General features: G+C 35.3%; 1 protein-coding gene across 1 annotated transcript in view; it reads left to right on the forward strand.

The window, feature by feature from the left end:
• DNAH7 (dynein axonemal heavy chain 7) overlaps positions 1–22,820 on the forward strand; it is a 334,263-nt gene that overhangs the window by 43,273 nt on the left and 268,170 nt on the right. The window contains exons 6-11 of the mRNA XM_058300437.1: positions 1,352–1,427; positions 2,880–3,060; positions 5,262–5,337; positions 7,527–7,652; positions 13,966–14,085; positions 22,432–22,615. Coding sequence (XP_058156420.1) covers positions 1,352–1,427; positions 2,880–3,060; positions 5,262–5,337; positions 7,527–7,652; positions 13,966–14,085; positions 22,432–22,615 — 763 coding nt within the window. The remainder of the gene's footprint in view (positions 1–1,351; positions 1,428–2,879; positions 3,061–5,261; positions 5,338–7,526; positions 7,653–13,965; positions 14,086–22,431; positions 22,616–22,820) is intronic.

Here is a 22,820-nt window from a genome sequence, read left to right on the forward strand (position 1 = left end):
CTTCATTCCAACTGGAAGAGCTTCTGTAGCAGCTCTGATAGCCCCCAACCCTCTTCCTCCTTACCTACCCTGGCCTTGTGACCTCCTCTAGGCAGGCATTACTCACACAGATGATGAAGTTTACTTGATTCTCAGAATTCAGCACGATAGGTAAGATGGGCATTTCTCACATTTTAAAAAGACATTTATTAAGACCATATATTTTATAGTGGCAGAATCTGAACCCAGATTTCCTGATTGTTATGTTATTTTTCCTTCTTAGTATCTCTTTTCTGTATCAACAAAATAATGAGATGACCACTTTTTGTAGCTGAAATAATCAACCCTTATGGCCTTCTCTCTTCAGCTATGGAAGACCTTGAAGAGCTTTCACCAGTCCTTTCATACTCTTACTCCCTCACTCAATAAACATTTACTGAGCAGTATGTCCTGAATTCATCTGAGCCATTACCCAAAGCCTTGACTCTTCCCTGGCCCATATAAAGTTCACAAAATATTGCATTCCTGCATTTGCAAGAGACAAATGAAGTTAGAAGATTCATTCTGAGTACTTACCTTGGAATGATGTCATAGACAGATATTCAATAAACCTCCAATTTCTACTCGCAGTTAGTGGGAATGAGTATTTTATTACTGCATCACTGACCTCAGAAGCAGGTGGGATCCAGAGCATGATACTTTCAATGATAAAGATTTTAAAGCTATCCCAGAACAACTTGTTATTTTTCCTGATGATGTAAACCACCCTTTTCTTCACATCCTAGAACAAGTCTCAAAATGTAGCTCATATCTGACATAGATTTTGAATTGAATTATAGCTACAGACATTGTATTATATGATCACTTAGCCAATAATAAATACAGAAGAGCACATGAGCTTCTATATCACTAGTTGCTAACTTACAATATGTTTCAAAATATCTAGGAAATGGCCCTTTAAAGAACATATTCCTATGTCCTTTGCAAAACTGCATTTGAAGTCTTCTTTGTCAGTATTACTTTACACTCCATATTTATTAAGAACAACTAATACTTTAAGAGTAATACAAGAACATTCCTATGCAAGTTCAGAAAAGAGAACTTGGTTTTAGAGTAACAAAGAATGAGTGAGAGCCATCAAGAGGGATGTCTTCTGAATAAGGTCTTGGAAATGACTTCTGATACAGCTTTCTCTTTATAAATTAAGAGAAAATATCCTGGGAGGAATATGGTACTCAACAAATAAGTATGCTCAATAATTCATTTTTCCCTTGTGATTTAATAAAAGACAGCCTTTGTGTTTTATCCATTGTTATGTGTATTTTAACTGCCCTTGCTATACATTTGAATAGAATTTTTATTATTTTCTCAGGCAACAAGACTCAGCTGCCCCTGATGAAAGCTCATTTCCAAGAATGACCACTTCTGCAGTAGAGAAAGACATCTTGGTAACAGGCTATTTCTTTTGTTAGTATAATTGAAAATAAAGAGAACATTTAAAGATACTTTTATACATTTGATATTATTTTGTGCTTCACCCTTGTGGTAACTCTATAGCTGTAGAAGTGAACATAAAAGTTCCACAGAATTCCTCTATTGATTAAGGGAGGAAATCATTCTCCCTTGTCCCCTAACATCACAGTTAAGGAATTTCAGGTCTGCTTGATCCTTAGGTTAAAGCTAGCCTTGGCCATGTATGGATTTTACATGTTTTTATTCTTCGATGAGAAATTATTTTAATTATATAATGTAAACTTTGTAAAGAATATTAGAAATAGTAATGCTTCAAGTATTTCAAATACAGAAGATATTTTAAAAATGCAAATATCAAAGACTTTAACATTGTTAGTTTGAAAGTATTTGAATGCTTAAGTATTTTTCTAATAACTGCTATATTAAAAACTTGTGAAAATATTGAAGTTAAAATTTCATTATTAAAGAACTAATACTATATTTAAAAATGAATATTTTATGCCTAAATATTATAGTAGCCTTAAAATTATAGTATGGGATATTAATAAGCCAGTTAAAAATTTCCTAAATTCTGTTGAATAATATTCCTGAGATTAATATATATGGATACTGATTCGCTTGCCCCTTTTAAGAATTAATTCTGATTATCAATAAAAAAAGACAAAAACTAACACACACTTCACACATTCATAAAGCACTAAACTCTTAATTCAGCATGGACTCTTTTTTTAAAAAATTTCTACACTTTAAAAAAAAATTCATAATTTTTAAAAAATTTATTTCTCTCCCCAACCCCCCCCAATTATCTGCTCTCTGTGTCCATTCACTGTGTATTCTTCTGTGTCTGCTTGTATTCTTGTCAGAGGCACTGGAAATCTGGTTTTTTTTGTTGCATCATCTTGCTGTGTCAGCTCTCCGTGTGTGCGCTTTTTTTCACGGGGGGTGGCTCTCCTTGCAGGGTGCACTCCTTGTGCATGGAGCTCCCCTACACAGGGGACACCCCTGCATGGCAGGGCACTCCTTGTGTGCATCAGCACTGCATGTAGGCCAGCTCACCACGTGGGTCAGCAGGCCCTGGGTTTGAACCCTGGGACCTCCCATGTGGTGGGTGGACACTCTATCAGTTGAGCCAAATCCGCTTCCCAGCATGGACTCTTAAGTTCATTATACATTCAATAATATCACTTGATGTTTTACTGTGTATTTATGAACTGAGATAAGAGCTTTAATTTTCATAAAATATTATATATTTTTTAAATTTAGGAAATTTCAAAATTGCCTAAATATACTGTACAAAATAATTTTTTTGATTTATAAATATTTTGTTCTGCTAAAACTTACTTTTGTTTGGTAATTTTATTTTTAATAAACACACTTCTTTTATTATACTGTTAAACCCATATATATTTTTCCATCTGTTTATATAGAGGTATTACTATTATATTCACCATGGAATTGATACGGACCATGTAGCCCCAATGGAAGATTCTTGGCTAGAACATGTATTGAACCTAGTCCCAAAACATCTGAAAGTCCTTACTGACAGCATACTCATATTGTCGGATGAAATGAGAGAAGATTATCTTCTTAGTGTAAAAAAATCCATAGGTAAAGTAAAGTATCTCTTTGCTTTCTAATTTGAATATGTCTTCATTAAAAATAAAATATTGATTTGTATTGGAAGTGAATACCTATATTTTAACTTTCTTGGTATATTATTTATGCTCTTTCTTTCGTTGCTGTTCCATTACCTAAAATCTTAGACAAATTTCATTAGTGAAGTACAGTAAAGAATATAGTTCCCATTAATGGGAACTGTCTTTCTCTTTGTAGGAATATATCCCCTCAACAAAGGACAGAAATGAAGAATATTATAAAGATTTAATTTCAAGCCCTGAAAATATTATTATATGCCTAGTTTATGCAAGGCTATAGGAATTTAGCAAAGTCTCTCCCTTTAAACTGGTCCCTTTCAAGGATCTTATAGTGTGGATGTTAGAGATAAGACATACATATATGAATAGTTACTGGAAAATTTAAGTAAAACAATGATGATTAATATTGCTGGTGTCATAAATTAGAACGTTATTACTTTTAATAAGTTGGCACACTATGGGTTGTAGGCCAAATTTGGCCCACTGCCTGTTTTTGTAAATAATGTTTGATTGGGACACAGCTACAAATATTCACTTGCATATTGTATATGGCTGCTTTTGAGCTACAAGAACAGAGTTGAATAGTTGTGACAGAGACTGTATGACCTGCAAAACTAAAAATATTTACAATCTGGCCCTTTAAAAAAATAATTTGTATTTCAAAAATATTTACAATCTGGCCCTTTATAAAAATAATAAGTATTAGTCGACCTCTGGAAGACTAATAGATCCAAGGGTAACTTAAGACTGATTTCTTGCCCAACCGGAATCAAGATCTCTTGAGGTGGGGCCTAGGGATCTGTATTTTTCAAAAAGGTGCTCCAGGGAGCAGATGTGGCTCCAGAAATGGTACCCCTGCTTCCCTCATGGGAGGTCCCGGGTTCTGTTCCTGGTGCCTCCTAAAATCAAAAATTAAAAAACAAACAACAAGCAAATAAATGAAAAAGTCAGCTCAGGGGAGACAATTTGTTTCAGTGGTTGAACCACATGAGGTCCTGGGTTCAATCACCAGCCCTGGTACCTCAAAAAATAAAAATAAAAATAAAATAAAATAAAATAAAATAAAATAAAATAAAATAAAATAAAATAAAATAAAAAGGTGCTCCAGTTGGTTGTGAGAGTCAACGTGGCATGATGGATGCTATTTTCAAAAGTTGGAGAACTCATAATGCTGTGGAGTATTTAAGACTCTTACTGAGTAACCTGGAAATGTAAAAATAAAGATCCAAATATCTGCACCAAAATATTCAGAGGATAATGAAGGAGCTGAACCAATCAGTCTATTTATAAAGCAGAGTGGTAACTGGGATGAGGTAGAAATCAATGACATGCTTTAAGGGAGAAGTCATCCCTGTGTGTAAGAAAGTACTCTGGGGACACTTGAACTGAGTCTTGAAGGATGAGGAACAGTTTACCAGGAAAACATGTTTGGCCTAGGAATTGGTGGAAGGATGGCAGAAATGTAGGAAGGATTTCTCTGGGCTTGCAAGCAATTCTACTGGCCAGAACGTAAGGTGCATTTTGGTCATGGGACAGAATGAGAAGGGCTCAGTATGCCTTTTTAAGGCATCAGAATGCTTACCAAGTAGGTAATAGAGAGTCGTGGAAGGATTTTAAGCAAGGGGATAACAGCATATTTACATTTTATAAAAAGTATCTTGAAAGATGTCTAGAATTAAATAGGAATTAAAGACCATAAAAGAAAGAAACAGAGCTAACTTGCTTTACTCATTTTATAACATGATTGTTTTATGCTCTTGGGCACTTTAAAAGAGAATAAGGCAATATGCATTTTTCCTCAGTAAAAGAAAATGGCAATGACGACTATTCTATTGTTTACCTGGAATTAAAAAAAAAACTACTTTTTGTGACTATTTATAAAGGAAAACATAGTATTAAAAGCAGTAACATTTTCAAATAAAAGAACAGGGACACATTATTAAGAAAGAGAGCATACTCTCAAAGACACAGGCATAATATATGTTTTCTCATAAGAAATGTTTTATTTTCTTCTATTTATAAATGTACAATTGGCTCATTATTTTAAATAACTTTAATTTAAGCCATGAATTTTAATAGAATTATTTTTGTAATTGCTTGGAAATGTATGGTTGATATAAGGTTATTTATTAGAACTTTACAATTTTCTTTTAGTTGATTTTGTTTTAAAAGACCCAAGAGAAAAAGAAGATGATAAAAAGCTAGATGATCTTCTACCACATCGTGCTGAGTAAGCAATCAGGATTCTTTGAGAATATTGATTATGTGGCCATTTCTATATATATGTATATATTTATGCACTGGTTATATTTTCTTATATATATGTTTAGAATTTATATATTTTGTATATATAACTGATTGTTTTTACTATCTTTATTTACTGATGTCTTTAAGCCCTAACATGTTACATGTACATATTGATGGATAGCTAGGTAGACAGACACATAGACAGATAGGCACGTAAATACCTCAGTGGCAAGATATCTTTGTAACTGCACAGCTTCTAGCACAGGCTTCAGATTTAGTAGGGACATAAAAATTTTATGGCAATTTGAATGTACAAAATCACATTTAGAATATTGCAGAAAACACACAAACGTAAGCAATTTATTGCATGTGTTAAAATATAGAATATATAATGGCAAAATCCACATGCTATATTTTCCCTACAAATAATGAACATTTAGGAATAATTATTTTAAATAAATTGAAGAATGGAACTTATATTGATATGATTAAGTAATTCAATTTTATTTTTAAAGATTTATTTATTTTTATTTAATTCCCCCCTCCTCCGGTTGTCTGTTCTCTGTGTCTATTTGCTGCATCTTGTTTCTTTTGTCTGCTTCTGTTGTCGTCAGCGGCACGGGAAGTGTGGGCAGCACCATTCCTGGGCAGGCTGCACTTTCTTTTGCGCTGGGCAGCTCTCCTTACGGGGTGTACTCCTTGCGCATGGGGCTCCCCTATGTGGGGGACACCCCTGCATGGCACGGCACTCCTTGCACGCATCAGCACTGTGCATGGGCCAGCTCCTCACGGGTCAAGGAGGCCCGGGGTTTGAACCGCGGACCTCCCAGGTGGTAGACGGATGCCCTAACCACTGGGCCAAGTCCGTTTCCCAAGTAATTCAATTTTACTGTTTCTTTTCTTTCATTTAAAAGTACCCCAAATGGTTTCCTGTAATGACAATAATAACAACAACATGTCATGTAGCCATTTTCATATATCTTCTATTGAGAGCAGCTTTTCACTTGGGGACAGACAAAAGCATCCTTTTATAACTATAAAGGTGGTATGGATACAACTGAAAACTGAATTGAACTCATTATGTGATAAAACAAGTTAATTTTTAAAAATCCATGGGAATAAAAATTCATATACATAAACTAAAATGTTCATATTTAAATAGACTCTGAAAGCTGAAGATAGAATATCCTTTAAATAAGGATGATCATTGTAATCATTGGAGTTGCAGAAGAAATGTCTTCAAATAAGAATATTAGAGGTTAAGTGGATGTGACCCAATTGATAGAGCATCTGTCTACCATATGGAGGGTCCAGGGTTTGATCCCTAGGGCCTCCTGACCCATGTGGTAAGATGGCCCACGTGCAGTGCTGCTGTGTGCAAGGAGTGCCATGCCATGCAGGGGCGCCACTGTGTAAGGGTGCCCCACACGCAATGAGTGCGCCCTGCAAGGAGAGTGGCCCTGCATGAAGAAACGCAGTCTGCTGCCGAACATATGGAGAGCTGACACAGCAAGATGATGCAACAAAAAAGAGATGTAGTTTCCCAGTGCCACTGGATAATGCAAGCGGATGCAGAAGAACACACAGTGAATGGACACAGAGAGCAGACAACAGGGGGAAAGGGAGAGAAATAAAATGAAATAAATCTTTAAAAAAAAAAGAATATTAGAGACTGTGGTTTGTAAATAACCTCTACTCATTAACAGAGAACAAAGTACAAAAGGATTTCCATAGGTAGTCTGGACACTATCCATGAAATGTTTTTTAAAAAATAGAGGAAAAAAAAATCATGTGTCCCAAAATGAATAGTCATTGAAGATGTATATGAAAGATAGTTGGATGCTGTTTCTGTGTGATCATTTTAAGTTATTTGTGAACTTACTAATTCAATTTGTGGCCTTGATATCAGGATTAACAACTTAGAGAAAAAAATTACCTTATGAATTAAAAATTCAAACCTAATTTCACAGTCATAAATTATTATGAAATTATACTAAACCATGAAGAGTATGACCTTTATATATTTTAAAACTTAATTGTATATATCTGTTATTACCATGAGGAATACACCATATTTTATTAAAATGAAACCATTGTATCTCAAAAAGTACGTTGACTATAAAAATTACTTTTAGATTTTTAAAGAAGATAATATTCTCTCTTTGTTTTCAGAATGGAAATTCTGCCAAAACCTTGGAGGAAGTCATTTTTAGTTGCAAGCAGTTATATTAGGGATCATTTGAATGCAATGAACCCTACAATGCTGGCTCTACTAGATTTGTGGCACAGTACTTTCAAGTGAGTACTTCTGGCCTTACTGAGATTTCTCAAAAGAGAGACGAAAGTTATTTTATTACACTTTAATATTTTGTTGCTCATTTAACTGTGAAATTTTAAAAATTAATTCAAAATTTAATGTAAGTGTTCAAACTTGGTACTGCAGAAACAATATATAAGTATATAGAGGAAAAAGTGAAAGTTGCCTTTGGGTTCCAGCACAGTTCTCCCGCCCCTCAACTCCTGCTCAGCTGCCACTTGCATTTCAAGGGTAATCGCAGTGAAAGGTCAGAATTGCCATACCTTCTTTTAAATACCACAGAACATTAGCTGCAATAATCATTTGAACAGCTTAGAAACTTAGTAAATATTGCCCAAGTGAATGGCAGGAGCAGAAGTTCCTGGTCTTCTGAGATCGTGACTTCGTCTTAATGAGAACCTGGGAAGCACCTGGCAGAGTGGAAAGAGCTTGACTCGGGTCAAGGTGGGTTTCCCACACCTCCATGAAGCTTCAGCTTGTGGGACCCGTTGCAGACCCTGGGAAGGGTCCTAGCAATATGCCCTCCCAAAATTAGAATCCATAGTACACGTGAGCACTTATCCCGGGTTCTGGAGTGGGGAGGGGCCTGGTCCAGGAAACCAAGTGATCTGGGCTTGTCCCATTTCTCTGCCATCTGATTATAGGCTTTCTAGTTTGTCGTTTGTTCTCCCAGGACCTCAGTTTTCCCATATGAAAAATGACATTTTGAGCTAAGTCTCCCTATATCCATCCTTCCCTCCCTCCTCTCTCCCTTTCCTCCTTTGTTTAACAACATTTTGATTTAATTTCTTTAGGCACATGTTCAAATGTAATTTCATATAAGTACATATATGTGATCATATATACTTTTAAAATGCAGTCTTTTTTTTCTGCTTTGAGTTGCTAGATTCCTCCCACTAACTTTTCCTTCTACCTACCCTTCTTACCACCAGCCCAGACAAATAACCCATGATGATAATCTAGTGGGTATCCTTCCAAATTTTTTTCTGAATTTATATAACCATATACATATGTATATATATATGCACACACGGACATAATACATAGCATAAATATTCACATATACTGTATTTTTTTAATCTTTGTTTTATAAAAATGACCACATGTACTATTGCATTTTGCTTCTCTTAAGAATGTTTTATAAAATCCCTATTATTCAACTGGTATAGCTTCAATTTGTACTTTTTAATAGATGTACAGTTTTTCATGGTGTAGCAAAATCATCATTTATTTAGTAGTACCTCTGTTAAGGACATTCATTTTGTTTTCAGTTTTTGCTTCTATGAATAATGGTTCAGGAGATAACCTTATATATATGCCCTCATTTACTGGTACTTTTGTTTCAATGGGACAGATTCCCAAAGGTGGGATTGGTGGATCGAACAAAGTGTATTTGTGATTTTAATAGATGTTGCTAGATTTCTTTCCAAATATGTCTGATACTTCACATTTTCATCAATAATAAATGAGAATCCCTTTCCCAAATAACTCTTAATCTTACGTATTATAGCATCAGTTCAGTGAATATAAACTATTATACCACCGTTACTTTCATTTGCATTTCCTTGACTACTAGGAAATTTGAGTATCTTTTCAAGTTTGTAAGCTATTTAGAATTGTTTGATTGTGAATTCTCTTTTGATATCTTTTGTACAATTTTCTGTTAGATTCTTTGTCTTGTTAACTTTGTGATCTCCTTGTGTAATGGAGAATTTAACCCTGTGCCTGTTACCTAAAGCAATCAACATTCAAACTGCCCTCTAATTTAGGTTAATTGTTATCTCTTGACTAAGTGTATGGTCAGTGTGAGTGTATAGAAGGTTTAACATTTTATATTATCAAAATGTTTCTCTCTTTTCTTTTATACCTTCTGAATTCCCAGTCTTGGTTAAGAAGGTCACTCTATTCAATAAATTATATATGAAGTCTTCCACATTACCTTGTAAAAATTTTTTAACATTATAGTGTTTAGATCACACAGATTATTTTTTCCTGTCATGTACTATGGGGGGTTCACTTTAGTTTTCTTCTGTGTAGTAATTGTCCCAGCATCACTTACTAAATAATCTATCTTTTCCCCTTTAATTGAGCTATCACTTTTGTCATAATTAAACTCTCTTATTTAGAGCAATCTCTTCCTGGATTTTGTTCCTCTACTCTTTGTATCTATTTCTGTACAAATACTCTATTAATTTGATCTGTGTGACTTATTTAGTAAATTTATAATTTTCTTCATGTAGGTGCTCTGATGTTCATATTCATGACTCAGAGTTCCCTCTCACTTTCTCTTTATAATTTACTACATAAATTTTTTTTATTCCCTTTTTGGATGAAGCATGAGGAAGATTTCTCATCCAGGAACTTCCCAGAAAGTTCTGAATTATAGATATGGGTTAATTATTCTAGTTTATTGTGACCTCTTTTTTCATTCCCAATTGTCCCTGGGACAGACTGACTTTAACTGAATGAACTGTAGGATATGATTAGACTATCCTTGGTTTCTAATGCCTACCCAGACCTTCCTTTATATGTATAACTTCAGGGCCTAAGATTTTTAAAATTGAATTTGTCTATTAAAGTACATTTTGAAAGAATGTCCATCCTTTCACCTTTCCAGGGTATATTTCATCCTCAGAACAACACCAAAGATTGTCATTTTTCTTTTGTATCCATTCACAGATGGAATCCCCAGAACACACAGGCAGGAAGCTAGGGGATGGGGCATTATTGCCTATTATTACTCATAAAGGGCTAGGCTTTGTCTGTTAGACAGTGTCAGGCAGCAAGAGACAAAAAATAAAAGGAGGAAGGAGAAGAAAAAGTAGCAAAGCTGAGAACTCTGGCCAAAATTAGGGTCCTAGTCATGGAGGCAGAGCAAAGAGTACCTTCCTAGGGGGGAATGATAGTTGGTGGGAGAGTCAAGGGACCCAGTGAGGTGCAGGGGCCAACAGGAAGCCCTAGAGGTGAAAATTTTCCCTTGTATGGCTAGAGGGTAGTGGGTTAGGCAGTTAGGCTTTCTTGGAATGCTGGAGGAGCAGGTGGTGCTTTGATCTGGAGGGGGTGGAGGTCTCTGTCTCACTCCTGTGTCCATGTGGGTTCTTTGTTCAACCTTTGGGGGTGTGCCATGCTTTCAGACACATAGGCTATGAGGGGAGGGGGTCTGTCTTTCCTCAATGCACATTGGGGGAACTGAGTCACAGCTTGTTAATTATTGCAAACCTAGTGAAGGGGAACCTCTAGCAGTGGGAATTCACGGCACTTGGAATTTACACTTACAGAACCCATTAAATGTCAGAGACAGCATTTGTCATATATTTACAACCTACACAGCACACCTGTAGTTTTGCTTGAAAAATGGTATACCTATGAAGATCACAATAGACTGTAGAAATTATCATTTGATATGAGTTAAGTGATAAAAATTGTGGTGAATAGAAAAGAAAGATGTCTAAGAAAGTTAAGCTCATCTTGAGTGATAAAGGGAACTTTAAAATTTGTGATTTTTACCAAGGAGAGTCTAGGAAAGTATTGCTAGATTAGAATAATGTGGATTCATTTACCCTGCAGTGCTCAGAGGCAATACAAATTAAATCATCCTGGGACATATTTTTAAAATGCTTAACCTCACTCCTAGTAAGAGAAAAGCAAAAAGAGTGAAATGAAAAATGCACCAAGAAACTGTTTTCTATCAGATTGGCAGAAATCCAAAGTTTTGACATCACAGTTTTTTGATGAGGTTTGAAGAAATGGGCACCCTTTTGAGAGGGAATTGGCCTTATCTATCAAATTATAAATTCACTTATACTTGGCTACAGCAATCTTATTTAGGGGAAACTAGCCTACAGAAACACCTGAAATTGTAGGAAATGATCCAGGTATGAGGATCTTTATGGTGGCATTTATTTATTAGAGTGAAAGACTGAAAACAACCAAGTATCCATTGATAGTGGACTGGTTGAATAAATTCATACAATGGAATATTATGCAACTGTAAAATATGAATAAGAAAAATCTCAATGGGCTGATATGGAAAGATCTCAGGGATGTATTGTTAGGTGAAAGAAGCAAGTGCAGAATACTGCCTATAGCCTGCTACTTTGACTGTGATGAAAGAGGAGCACAGGTAAGAGCAAAGCATGTTTCTAAAAGGACAAGCTCAGGGAAAAAACCAGGAATGTAGGCACTTAGAGCAGAGATTGAGGGGGGCAACTAAGTCCCAGTAAGAGGTGAGAAGATTCGTTATGAGAGCTGAAGAACAAAGTTAGGGACCAATTTGTTCTCAAGACCAGAGTGTTGAGCCAGGACCGTTGACATCTCTCCTGCCTGAAATCATTGGTGGACCCAAAGGTTGAAGTGGGTTTCAGCCTGCAATGAGCATCATCAGGTGGCAGCATTTATGAGGGTGGCACAGATATGTGATGACAGTGAATGTATAGAAATTCACTTCTGATTGGAATGGCAGACAAGGGTTAGGTTATGTTCAGAGAAGATCCCAAAGTTCATGGTCTGGTGATTTGGGGCTATTGTTTGTTTCTATTAATATTAATAGAAAATAAAGGGAAGTGGATACAGCTCAAGTGCTTGAACTCCTGCCTACCACATGGGAGTGCCAAGTTTGGTTCCTGGTCCCTCCTGAAAAGAAGACAAACACACAACAAACAGACATATCAAATGCAAACAAGGGAGTAGGGAGAAATAATAATATAAATCTTTTAAAAAAATGAGGAAAAGGTTTTGATGGTTAGAAGACTCATTATCATAAAGCTTTTAATCATAAAGCTTTTAAGGAGACAAACATTTTCCTTCTGCTAACGAAGTTCAACCTAATGCCTGGTGAGTAATAACTGATTTTCCTGATGGTTTCTATTGTCTTAAACCAGTAATTTAAAATATGTCCTATTGCTAAATTATTGTAGGGACCACTCTAAGAAAGCAAGGATGGTATTTAGTAGTATTTTCCCCATCTTCTTAACAATTCAGTTCTTGATCAGGAGGTTTTTCCAAATGGTAAATGTTATTAGCAGATATTTCATGGGAATGTGGTTGTACTGCAAAACCTCTGTAAAGGCCTTTCAATGTCAAAACAACAAAGATGGGTACCTGAGCCTTGAATTAGTCTTAAACACTAAGAAACTGCAGGGAAAATTGGTCTGGTGGCTTGTAGACAAAGTGAATTCTAGGGCTCCTGCCTTCACAACGACTTATTCAGTGCTGTTTCGTACCACATACATCTGCATCCTGATTTACAGCTACTCTTTTAAAATGTAAAAAAAGTTGAAAACATTGACCAAGATCTGATTATGTTTAGCATGTGCTGTTATATTACATTTTAGAAGAATTTTATTTTAAACATTACACTGCTCATTTCAAAAGTTTAATGTTCAATTGTCTGGAATAATACACTGCCAAAGGTTCTGCTGGCCATGGTTGTGCACACTTTGTGCCTAAGAGATGAATTTTAACTAGCAAAAGGACTATAAATAGACTTGAAATGTATTTTGTTTTTTCATTGGTTTTTAAGTAAATATTAAGTGTGATGTTTTTAATAGTGTTTACTATCTTTCAGAGTACATAGAAATTACTTATCACATGAAAATTAAATAGGAATTCCTCCAGTAGGGAAACAGTCTGTCGTTAAATTGAGGTGAATAACACAGTGATAATAAGAGATAATATATTGTTCTCTCATTTTAGTTGATCTGCCAGAGAAAACTCTAATTGAGTAAATAGCAAAAGATGTATAACTTTGTAGTCAGAAAATGAGTTGTACTGAAAGTTGTATGCACTATGTTTAAGAAAAAAAAACCACACCAAAACCAGATAGAGTCAAAGGATCTCTATAAACCAGGTAGTTCTTGATTAGGTGTGAGAACTCCTCTGCCCGATGGATCTCTAATGTCTGGAGCCGATACTGGACACATGAAACAGTTTTCTCTTCAGAGAGAGTGCAATTTTTGTTTTAGGAGCAGTGGACCTTGTAAGCAATGAGCCCTGACTTTTTCTGTTTTAGCTGTTTCTGTTTAAAAGCAAAAACCAGTCTAAAGTATCTGTCACATCCCAGTTATTGCAATCTTGTACCTCACAGTAGTTTCAAATATCATATTTTTCCTACTGAATCTAAATATATAATTTTTAAATTAGACTATTTCACATCCTTTGAAAATTTAATTTTACAGAGCATCATTTTTGAATGATAAAACTTAGGAAAATGATATTTTGAGAAAGGAACAACTAATAAAAATAGCAAATACAAAAACTGATTCTTAAATTACTAACTATCTTTCTCTCTTGCAGAAAATTACGTTTAGTTGATATAGAAGAATTTCACGTTCGCCAGGATGCATTAGAGCTGTCAAATTTCCAGAATATTGTCATGAAACACATGGACTCTGCCAAAGAGACTCTACTTAAAACGTAAAGTTTTGCAATTTCATGTTGAGAAACATAAATTTGAAAATGTAATTGGAGGGGTACTGCATCTTAATGCTTTTAGAAAATCTCATTTTAACAATTTTTTTCATCATTTCTGTTTGTGAGTTAAAGATAGTGTCTATACCCACCTTGGTTCATAATACATATCCAGATGTTCTATACAACACAGATAGTTCAGGAAGTAAAATAATCAAAATTTTTGCTTGCCTTCTTCTCAGTGTCTGGTTTCTACCTCTGCTCTGATAGTAGAGTTAGATACCATGAGGGAATGCAAGAAGTCTGAGAAACTATGAAAGCATCATCAACTAATTATTCATCAGATATTTATTTGGTATCTACTGTTAATATATGCAAGGAATTGTGCCTATTTTACTTTTGGATGGACTACATAGAAGAGTTTAAAGGGGAGCAGATGTGGCTCAAGTAGTTGAGTGCCTGCTTCCCACATGGGATGTCCTGGGTTTGGTTCCCGGTGCTTCCTAGAAACAAAAACAACCAACAAGCAAACAAATGAAAAACCAACCCAGGGGAACTGATGTGGTTCAGTGGTTGAGTGCCAGCTTCCCACATATGAGGTCCTGGGCTCATTTCAGGGCCCCAGAACCATAAAAAAAAAGAAAAGAAAAGAAAAGAAAAAAAGCTTAAAGAATGATTAGGGGAAAGTATAATCTTTAAAGGAGTATACAAGCTCATTGGGAGATTAGACGTATCAAATAATAATTAAGCATCTCTTTGGATTAGTCTTTCAGATTAGAATAGCCTCATAAAATAATTATTGATGTGGGTGCTAGAAAATTTGCTCTCAAACAATATAATAAAATTGCCTCTAGCATTGATCATTCAGTTATTATAACTAAGACTAAACTAGAGCAACTTTAAGATAATAGGGGACATAAAACTTCAGGCATATCTTCATGATTTCCGAAAGTTACTTAGAAATGTATCTCGATAGTTTAAGATTGAATCTTTCCTTTATCTTTTTTCTTCTCCAGTATGTTAGAATCAAATTCTTTGACATTACTTGAAAGAACTTTAGCCTTTTATTTAAAATTAGTATTTTGTTAATATGGAAAAAATATATAGAGAAGTGCAGAATGAAACCCAAAAATTAGAGGGAAGAAAATGCCCTCTTGAGGACAGAATAGGAATAATTCTCTTGATCTGCAACTTCAGGGTTTTATACCTCAGGAATACATTATCATTAAATTTTAGTAAAATGGGGCCAAAGTACAGAGTCTAATATAAACCTTTATTGAGTATATTTACTAAAATAGGTAGATTCATTAGCTGCTTCTCTTGATGCTTCCTGATTGATTCAAAAGGAAGATCTCTCTCACTATACTTTCAATAATGAGACAGAATGGATTTATCATTGCTAAAAGACAGAACATCCACTTGCCCATGGTGGAGAAACAATGAGCAAATGATTAATTTGACATCTGTCCCAATCCTTCTGCTTCTACCCTGCAGTTGCAATTTTACCACTCCTGTCTTCTGGAAAGCTGTTTTATTTTTTTGTGACCCTGAGCTTCTCAGGATCTTCCCATCTCTTCCTCTGGCTCTTCTTATCCTTGCACTCCTCTAAGTCTAGGGGCTCCTGCGGTATCTGCCATTGTCTATCTTCCTTATTTTCTCTCTCTTGGTAATTTCACAACAGCTGTCTCAAGTTCTAAGCCCTTACTGGCAATTTTATACTGAATATCTCCAGTTGATTGCCATGTCAGCACCTGAATCCCAGCATGACCATAGTACTGTTTTCTCTTTCTTCCAAACCTGCTTCTCTTCCTGCTTGCAACCATCCCCAGGCCTAGCTGAAAACCTTCTAACTTTCTTTGTCTCTTGCAAATCATCCACACCCTTACTTTCCTGATACCCCCCACCCACACACCCACTACCACCATATCTGGTATGTGGCTAAATATTCTATTTTTTTAAATTGAGTTATGATTCACTCATTATAAGAGTCACAACTTTAAAGTGCAAAATTCAGTGTTTTTTGTGCAACGAACACCACTAATTCCAGAACATTTTCATCACCCCCAAAAGTAGCTTGTATACAGTAGCAGTTACTCTGCATATCCTCCTTCTACTTCCTTTGGTAACCAGTAATCTTTCTGTCTCTATGGATTTGCCTTTACTGATCATTTCATAAAAAAGGAATGCTACAATCTGTGACCTTTTATGTCTGGTTTCTTTCACTAAGCATAATATTTTCAAGATTCATCCATTTTGTATCAGTACTATTCCTTTTTATGCTGAATAATATTCCATTGTGTGACTCTATATACAACATTTTGTTTATCCATTCATCAGTTGATAGACAGTTAGGTTGTGTCCACTTCTTGACTATTAAGAATAATGCTGGAGCAGACTTGGCCCAGTGGTTAGGGCATCCATCTACCACATGGGAGGTCCACAGTTCAAATCCCGGGCCTCCTTGACCCGTGTGGAGCTGGCCCATGCGCAGTGCTGATGTGCGCAAGGAGTGCCATGCCACGCAGGGGTATCCCCCATGTAGGGGAGCCCCACGCACGAGGAGTGCGCCCTATAAGGAGAGCCACCCAGCGCGAAAGAAAGTGCAGCCTGCCCAGGAATGGCGCCGCACACGGAGAGCTGATACAACAAGATGATGCAACAAAAAGAAACACAGATTCCTGTGCCACTGACAACAAGCGGACAAGAAGAAGACACAGCAAATAGACACAGAGAACAGAAAACCGGGGTGGGGTGGGGGGGAAGCGGAGAGAAATAAATAAATCTTAAAGAAAAGAATCATGCTGCTATGAATATACATGCACAAGGTTTTTGTTTTCAGTTCTCTTGGGTATATATATACCTAGGAGTGAAATTGTTGGGCTATATAGTACCTCTGTGTTTAAATTTTTTGAGCAACTGCTAAACTGTTTTCTGAAGTGGCTGCACCACTCTACATTTCCATTGACATTGTGTGAGAAGACTAGTGATGCTGAGCATCTTTTATGTGTCCATTTACCTATTTTCTTCAGAGAAATGTCATTTCAAATCCTTTGCTCATTTTTTATTGTGTTATCTGTCTTTTTAATTATTGAGTTGTAAAGTTTATATATTCTGGATACTAGACACTCATCATGTGTATGGTCTGCAAATATTTTCCCCATTTTTGGTTTGTCTTTTCACTTTCTTGATAGTGTCCGTTCATGCACAAAAGTTTTTAATTTGGATTAAGTCCAGTTTATCTTTTTTTTTCTTTTGTTGCTTGTGCTTTTGTGCTTATCTAAGAAACCATTGTCTAATTCAGAGTCACAAAGATTTTTCTATGTTTTCTTCTGAAAGTTCTATAGTTTTAGCTATTACAGTTAGGTCTGTGATCGCTTTTGAGTTAATATTTGTGTCTGGTGTGAGGTAGGGGTCCAAATTCATTCTTTTGCATGGGAATATCCAGTAGTCCCAGCAACATTTGGCGAAAAGACTATTCTTCCCTCACTGAATGGTCTTGGCACACTTCTTGAAAATCATTTGGCCATAGATATATGGTTTATTTTTGGACTCTCAATTCTATTCTAATTCATATGTCTACCTTTATTTCAATACCATACTGTATTGATTACTGTAGCTTTGTACTATCAAGTAGTATGAGTTCTCCAACTTTGTTCTTTTTCAAGATTATTTTGGCTATTCTGGGCCTTTGCAATTGCATATGAATTTTAGGATCAGGTTGTCCATTTCTGTAAAAAAGACCATTGGATTTTGATAGATATTGAATTGAATCTGCAGATCAGTTTGAGGAGTGTGACCATCTTAATATTGTTTTACTACCCATGAACATGGATGTCTTTCCATTTATTTAGATCTTTTTAATTTCTTTAAATGATGTTTTATTTTTAATTTATAAGTATTACATTTCTTTGGTTAAATTTATGCCTAAGTACTTTATTCTTTTTGATGCTTATTATAAATGGAATTGTTTTAATTTCATTTTCAAATTGTTCATTGTTATCATATAGAAATTACAGCTGATTTTTGTATATTAATATCCTGCAACCTTATTGAACTCATTTATTAGCTTTAACGGTTTTTTATTTGTGGATTCTTTATTGTTTTCTATATATAAGACCATGCCACCTGAAAATAGAAATGATTTTACTTATTCCTTTCCTAACTGGATGCCCTTTATTTTTTTTCTTGACTAATTTATCTGGCTAAAACTTCCAGTGCAATGTTAAGTGGAAGTAGGGAGAGCGGACATCCCTGTCTGCTCCTGATGTTAGGGGAAAGCTTTCCATCTCTCACCATAAAGTACGATGTTAGCCATGGGGTTTTCGTAGCTGTCCTTTATCAGGATGAAGAAGTTCCCTTTTTTTCTTATTTTTTCTGTGTGTGTGTTTATCATGAAATGGTGTTAGATTTTGTCAAATACTTCATCTATTGAGATAATGTTTCTTCCCCCCTCTCTATTCTATTAATATTGTGCAGCACTGGTTGATTTCATATGTTGAAGCAAACTTGTATTCCTGGGATAAATCCCACTTGGTCATAGTGCATATTCCTTTTCATACCCTGTTGCTTTGGTTTGCTAGCATTTTGTTGGAAGATTTTGGAATCTATATTCATAAAGGATATTGATCCATGGTTTTCATTTCTTGTGATGTATTTGTCCGGTTTTGGTATTAGGGTAATATTGACTTCATAGAATGAGTTAGAAGTGTTCCCATCTCTTTTTTTTAGAAGAGTTTGTGATGGGTTGGTATTATTTCTTCTTTAAGCCTTTGGTACAATTCACTAGTGAAGCCATCTGGATTTTATTTATTGTTTCTCTATTCTTTATTATTTTCTATTTCCTCTCAAATCTTTATTTTTTCCTTTCTTCTATGTGCTTTGTATTTAATTTGCTCTTTTTTTATAGTTCCCTAGGGGAAAAGTTTAGGTTATTGATATTAGATCTTCCCTATATTTTAATGTAGGTGTTTGCAGATATAAGTTTCACTCTGAGCATTGCTTTTGCTACACTCCATATTTGTTATGTTGCGTCTTTATTTTCAATCATCTCTCAAAGTATTTTCTAATTTTCCCCGAGACACCTTCCTTAACCCATTGGTTATTTAGGAGTGTGGTTTTTAACTCTCATGTATTGTGAATTTTCCACATTTGTCCCTTCTGTTACTGATTTCTAAGTTCATTCTTTGTGGTCAGAGAACATAATTTGTGTCAGTTCAATCTTTTTACGTTTGTTGAGACTTGTTTTATGGCTGCCAGCTATTCTTGCTCCTCTCTCAAGAGTGTCTTCCATTTGCTGTCCCCCTTCCTCCTAACTCCAAGCGCCACCACCTTTGGAGAGGCCCTCTTAAACTCCACCTAGAGCTCTGCAAAATCTGTGTAACTGCTCTTTCTCTGTCTCTGATATCTCTCCTTTTAAGCCAAGCCTTTAAACAGCTGCCAGATGAATCTTCTTAAAATACTCCCTAGTTGAGTGCTTCCTTTTTGCTGACAAAATAAAAGTACACATTTCTTAACCTGTCGTTTACAGTCTTCTGCAACCTGGACCTTACCCTTCTTTTCCATACTCAGCTCTGAAAAGACTTTCATATTGGACCATGCCTGTAGGAATAGTATGTTAAAGTAAACGATGTAATTTCTAAACTAGGTTATAATCTCTGTTAAATATCTATCCGTGGGTAAGGCTCTTCATTCTACTTTTTAACCAATTAATGATTTTTAAAATAATTATTTACTCATTGTTTATTTTCATTTGCCAAGATGGGGTTGCTGGGAAAATTGGAAAGTTGTCTAATTACTTCCCTCTTACACAGTCTGTGTCTTTTAGCATTTTCATTCTTGAATACACAGTTATAATGATTGAATCAGAGGTTAAGGAGATCAAAATGGAACAAGGACGTCTAGATTACCATCAGCAAAATATTATGGTTCACAATATTTACAATCTTGATGCAACTCATTACTGGGTAACCCTCCCTATTGCCCTTTAGTACCCAGTCTAAATGACCCTTCTCCATGAAGACTTCACTATTACCTTGTCAAAGGTGGTTTCTTCCTTCTGTTCCCCTCTGATACTTTATTCCCTTATAATATCTTACCTTTTATAATATTTATTTATGCCTCTTTTCCTCCACTAGCCTGTAAGTTCTTGAAGGCTGAGTAATCTTTTGTTTCCCAAATGTTTTGCCCACAGTAGGGAATTCTATAAATATGTTTTAGATAATGAGTGAATGAACCTTTTAAAAAATGTATTTTATTTGTTCTTTTTCCAGGCTTCCAGTTCCAATTTTATTTTATCCCTTGCCTGAACTACTAGAAGCAGCTCAGCTCCCTCTCTTAATTTAGCACTGCCCTTCTCTGCTTAGTATTTGCTCTTCTCTTTGCCTATTGCTTTAAAGGTGTCACTACTGCAGAGGATGTGCCACGGCTTTATCTTAGAGAATGATTCTGTTTCAAGTTCTTATTTTTATTTCCCAGATTCTGCAAAAATCCTTGCAGACTCCCCCCAGCCACACACACATATTCCTTCCTATTTTCTAGTCTATCTCTATTATAGACAGTTAAATGACTAAATATATCAACTCTTCCTAACCTACTTAGTTTTCTTTTTAGCCTACTTCCATTTCAGATCCTTCTTGTAGGATCTTCCTCATTACCATTTCTCTTTGTTCTTCAGTGAAATTACCATCTTCACACACACACAAAAACCCTTCTCTATTACTTACTCTATGCTTTGACTCCAAATCTGTTTTTCCACTGACACATTGCCTTCAACATTAAGAGAGAAAGGATGATGCCATATCTTTTTATATCTCCTGTGACACTGTTTATTTCCTCATGTAACACTCAACACATTTTTTAAAAACATTGCCCATCCCTCCCTCTCTTAAAAAAAATTTTTTTTTGAGTGAGAACCTCTTTATTTTGCCACTCTTTGAGTTCAAAATGGGGATGGTGCTGGTCATCAGGGTGAATATTTGACTTATAGGGTAATAATAACAGCTTCCCTGGCCCTGAGCTGGGCATCACACCATGGGGCAGATATTATTAATATCCTCATTTTATAGATTGCTTAAGTGATCTAGACTGTCTTAGATCATAGAAATGAACACAAATACTGGTCAGTTTCATTCTAAGCCTGTATTATTACCTCCTAAACTGTAAGGCTTAAATATCATAAGTAAATAATGATATAACAATTAGGGACCCAACTTATAGAGCCCTTACCCTCCAGTCATGTATCTTATTTCCCTACTCTTTTTTAAAAAAGTATTTTTAGTTACAAACACCCCATATCCAGCATACTTTCCCTACTCCCCCATCTCCTAATAATCTTTAATTTTGCTATTTCTAGACAAATCTTAATATGTAACATAATACAATATTTATCCATACGTGTTTTGCTTATTTCACTGAGCATAATGTTCTCAAGTTCTTTCATGTTGCAGAGTTGCTGCATGTCACAGAACTTCATTCTTTCTTATGGCCCAATAATATTTCATTGCATGTATATACCACATTTTCTTTATCCATTCCTTTGTTGTTGGACACTTGAGCTATTTGTTAAAGAAACGAATAAACACATTTAAAACTTAGGTTTTGTCTTGAAACAGTCAGGCAACTCCTGCAATTATATTGATCCTTGCTATCATTTCTCATAAAAGAAGATATCAATATTCTTTAATTCTGTGATGTTGGACAGTGGTTTTGTAAACTGACAACTTGTTATCATCATGATGTACCTATATGTTGAAATTTCACTGTTATCCTTTTATTGTGAGGATATATACATAGTTGAAAGTATGCTTTAAACCAGTCACTCTTTCAAGACATATTATTATAAAGGGGATAGAAAAATAATATACATGATTTGTTTGAGTTGTATTTTGTTTTCAAGTTATTGTGGAACTGACAAATTGGCATGGACTATCAACCTAGGGAACCAAATAAGCCTTCCTTTTGGTTAATCAGTTCTTCATGGTTTAGCTTTAAACTAACAAAAGCATTCCATGAAGAATATTGAGGAAACTAGAGAAGAGTATCTGATAAGATCCAATAAAGCCAGTCCTCATATTTCTATAAAAAGTGCAACGAATCATACTTCTGGAAGTTATATTTATGCCTTTCTTGCAGCATCACATTGTTGTGTCATTTTCTATTGGCTATGATTTAAAATTTGTCTTCCTAGGAGAATGAAATATGCTAACGCTTACATTTCAGAGAGTGGATAATGTCACTTAGCAATATACCTTTCTGTGAAGACCTTTGGATGTCCAGAAATTAATGTTAATGCTTAATGTAAAAAGAGTAATTCACCGAAAGTATTAACTTTTAAAAGTCTTTTGTTCTTTCAAGGTGGTTCCCAGAAGTGCAGAATATATATTACCAAGGTAATAAAAAAAAGCAATTGCCAACTGGTGACAGCAGTGCCAAATTGGAATCTTTTTTCAACTGTGCTGCTACACTTATGACTTTACAGCTGCAGGAACTCACTTTGATCTCCATGCAAGATTTCACAAACTTAATTGCACAACCCGCAGTAAGTATGGTTCAGTTATACCAGCATGCCTTTACTAATTTATTTATTTTCATTTCTTTCAGAGAAGAAAATGATAAAATGCCTTTACTAGTGGAAGAGTAGAAAGTATACTAAAAGTATACTTAACTGTTAAAAATGTTAGCGTCAACCCCCATATTTCGGATATACGATCATCATCACCGTACATCACAATGAGTGAAAATTC

Source organism: Dasypus novemcinctus, chromosome 7, assembly GCF_030445035.2.
Source record: "Dasypus novemcinctus isolate mDasNov1 chromosome 7, mDasNov1.1.hap2, whole genome shotgun sequence".
Classification (NCBI taxonomy): domain Eukaryota; kingdom Metazoa; phylum Chordata; class Mammalia; order Cingulata; family Dasypodidae; genus Dasypus; species Dasypus novemcinctus.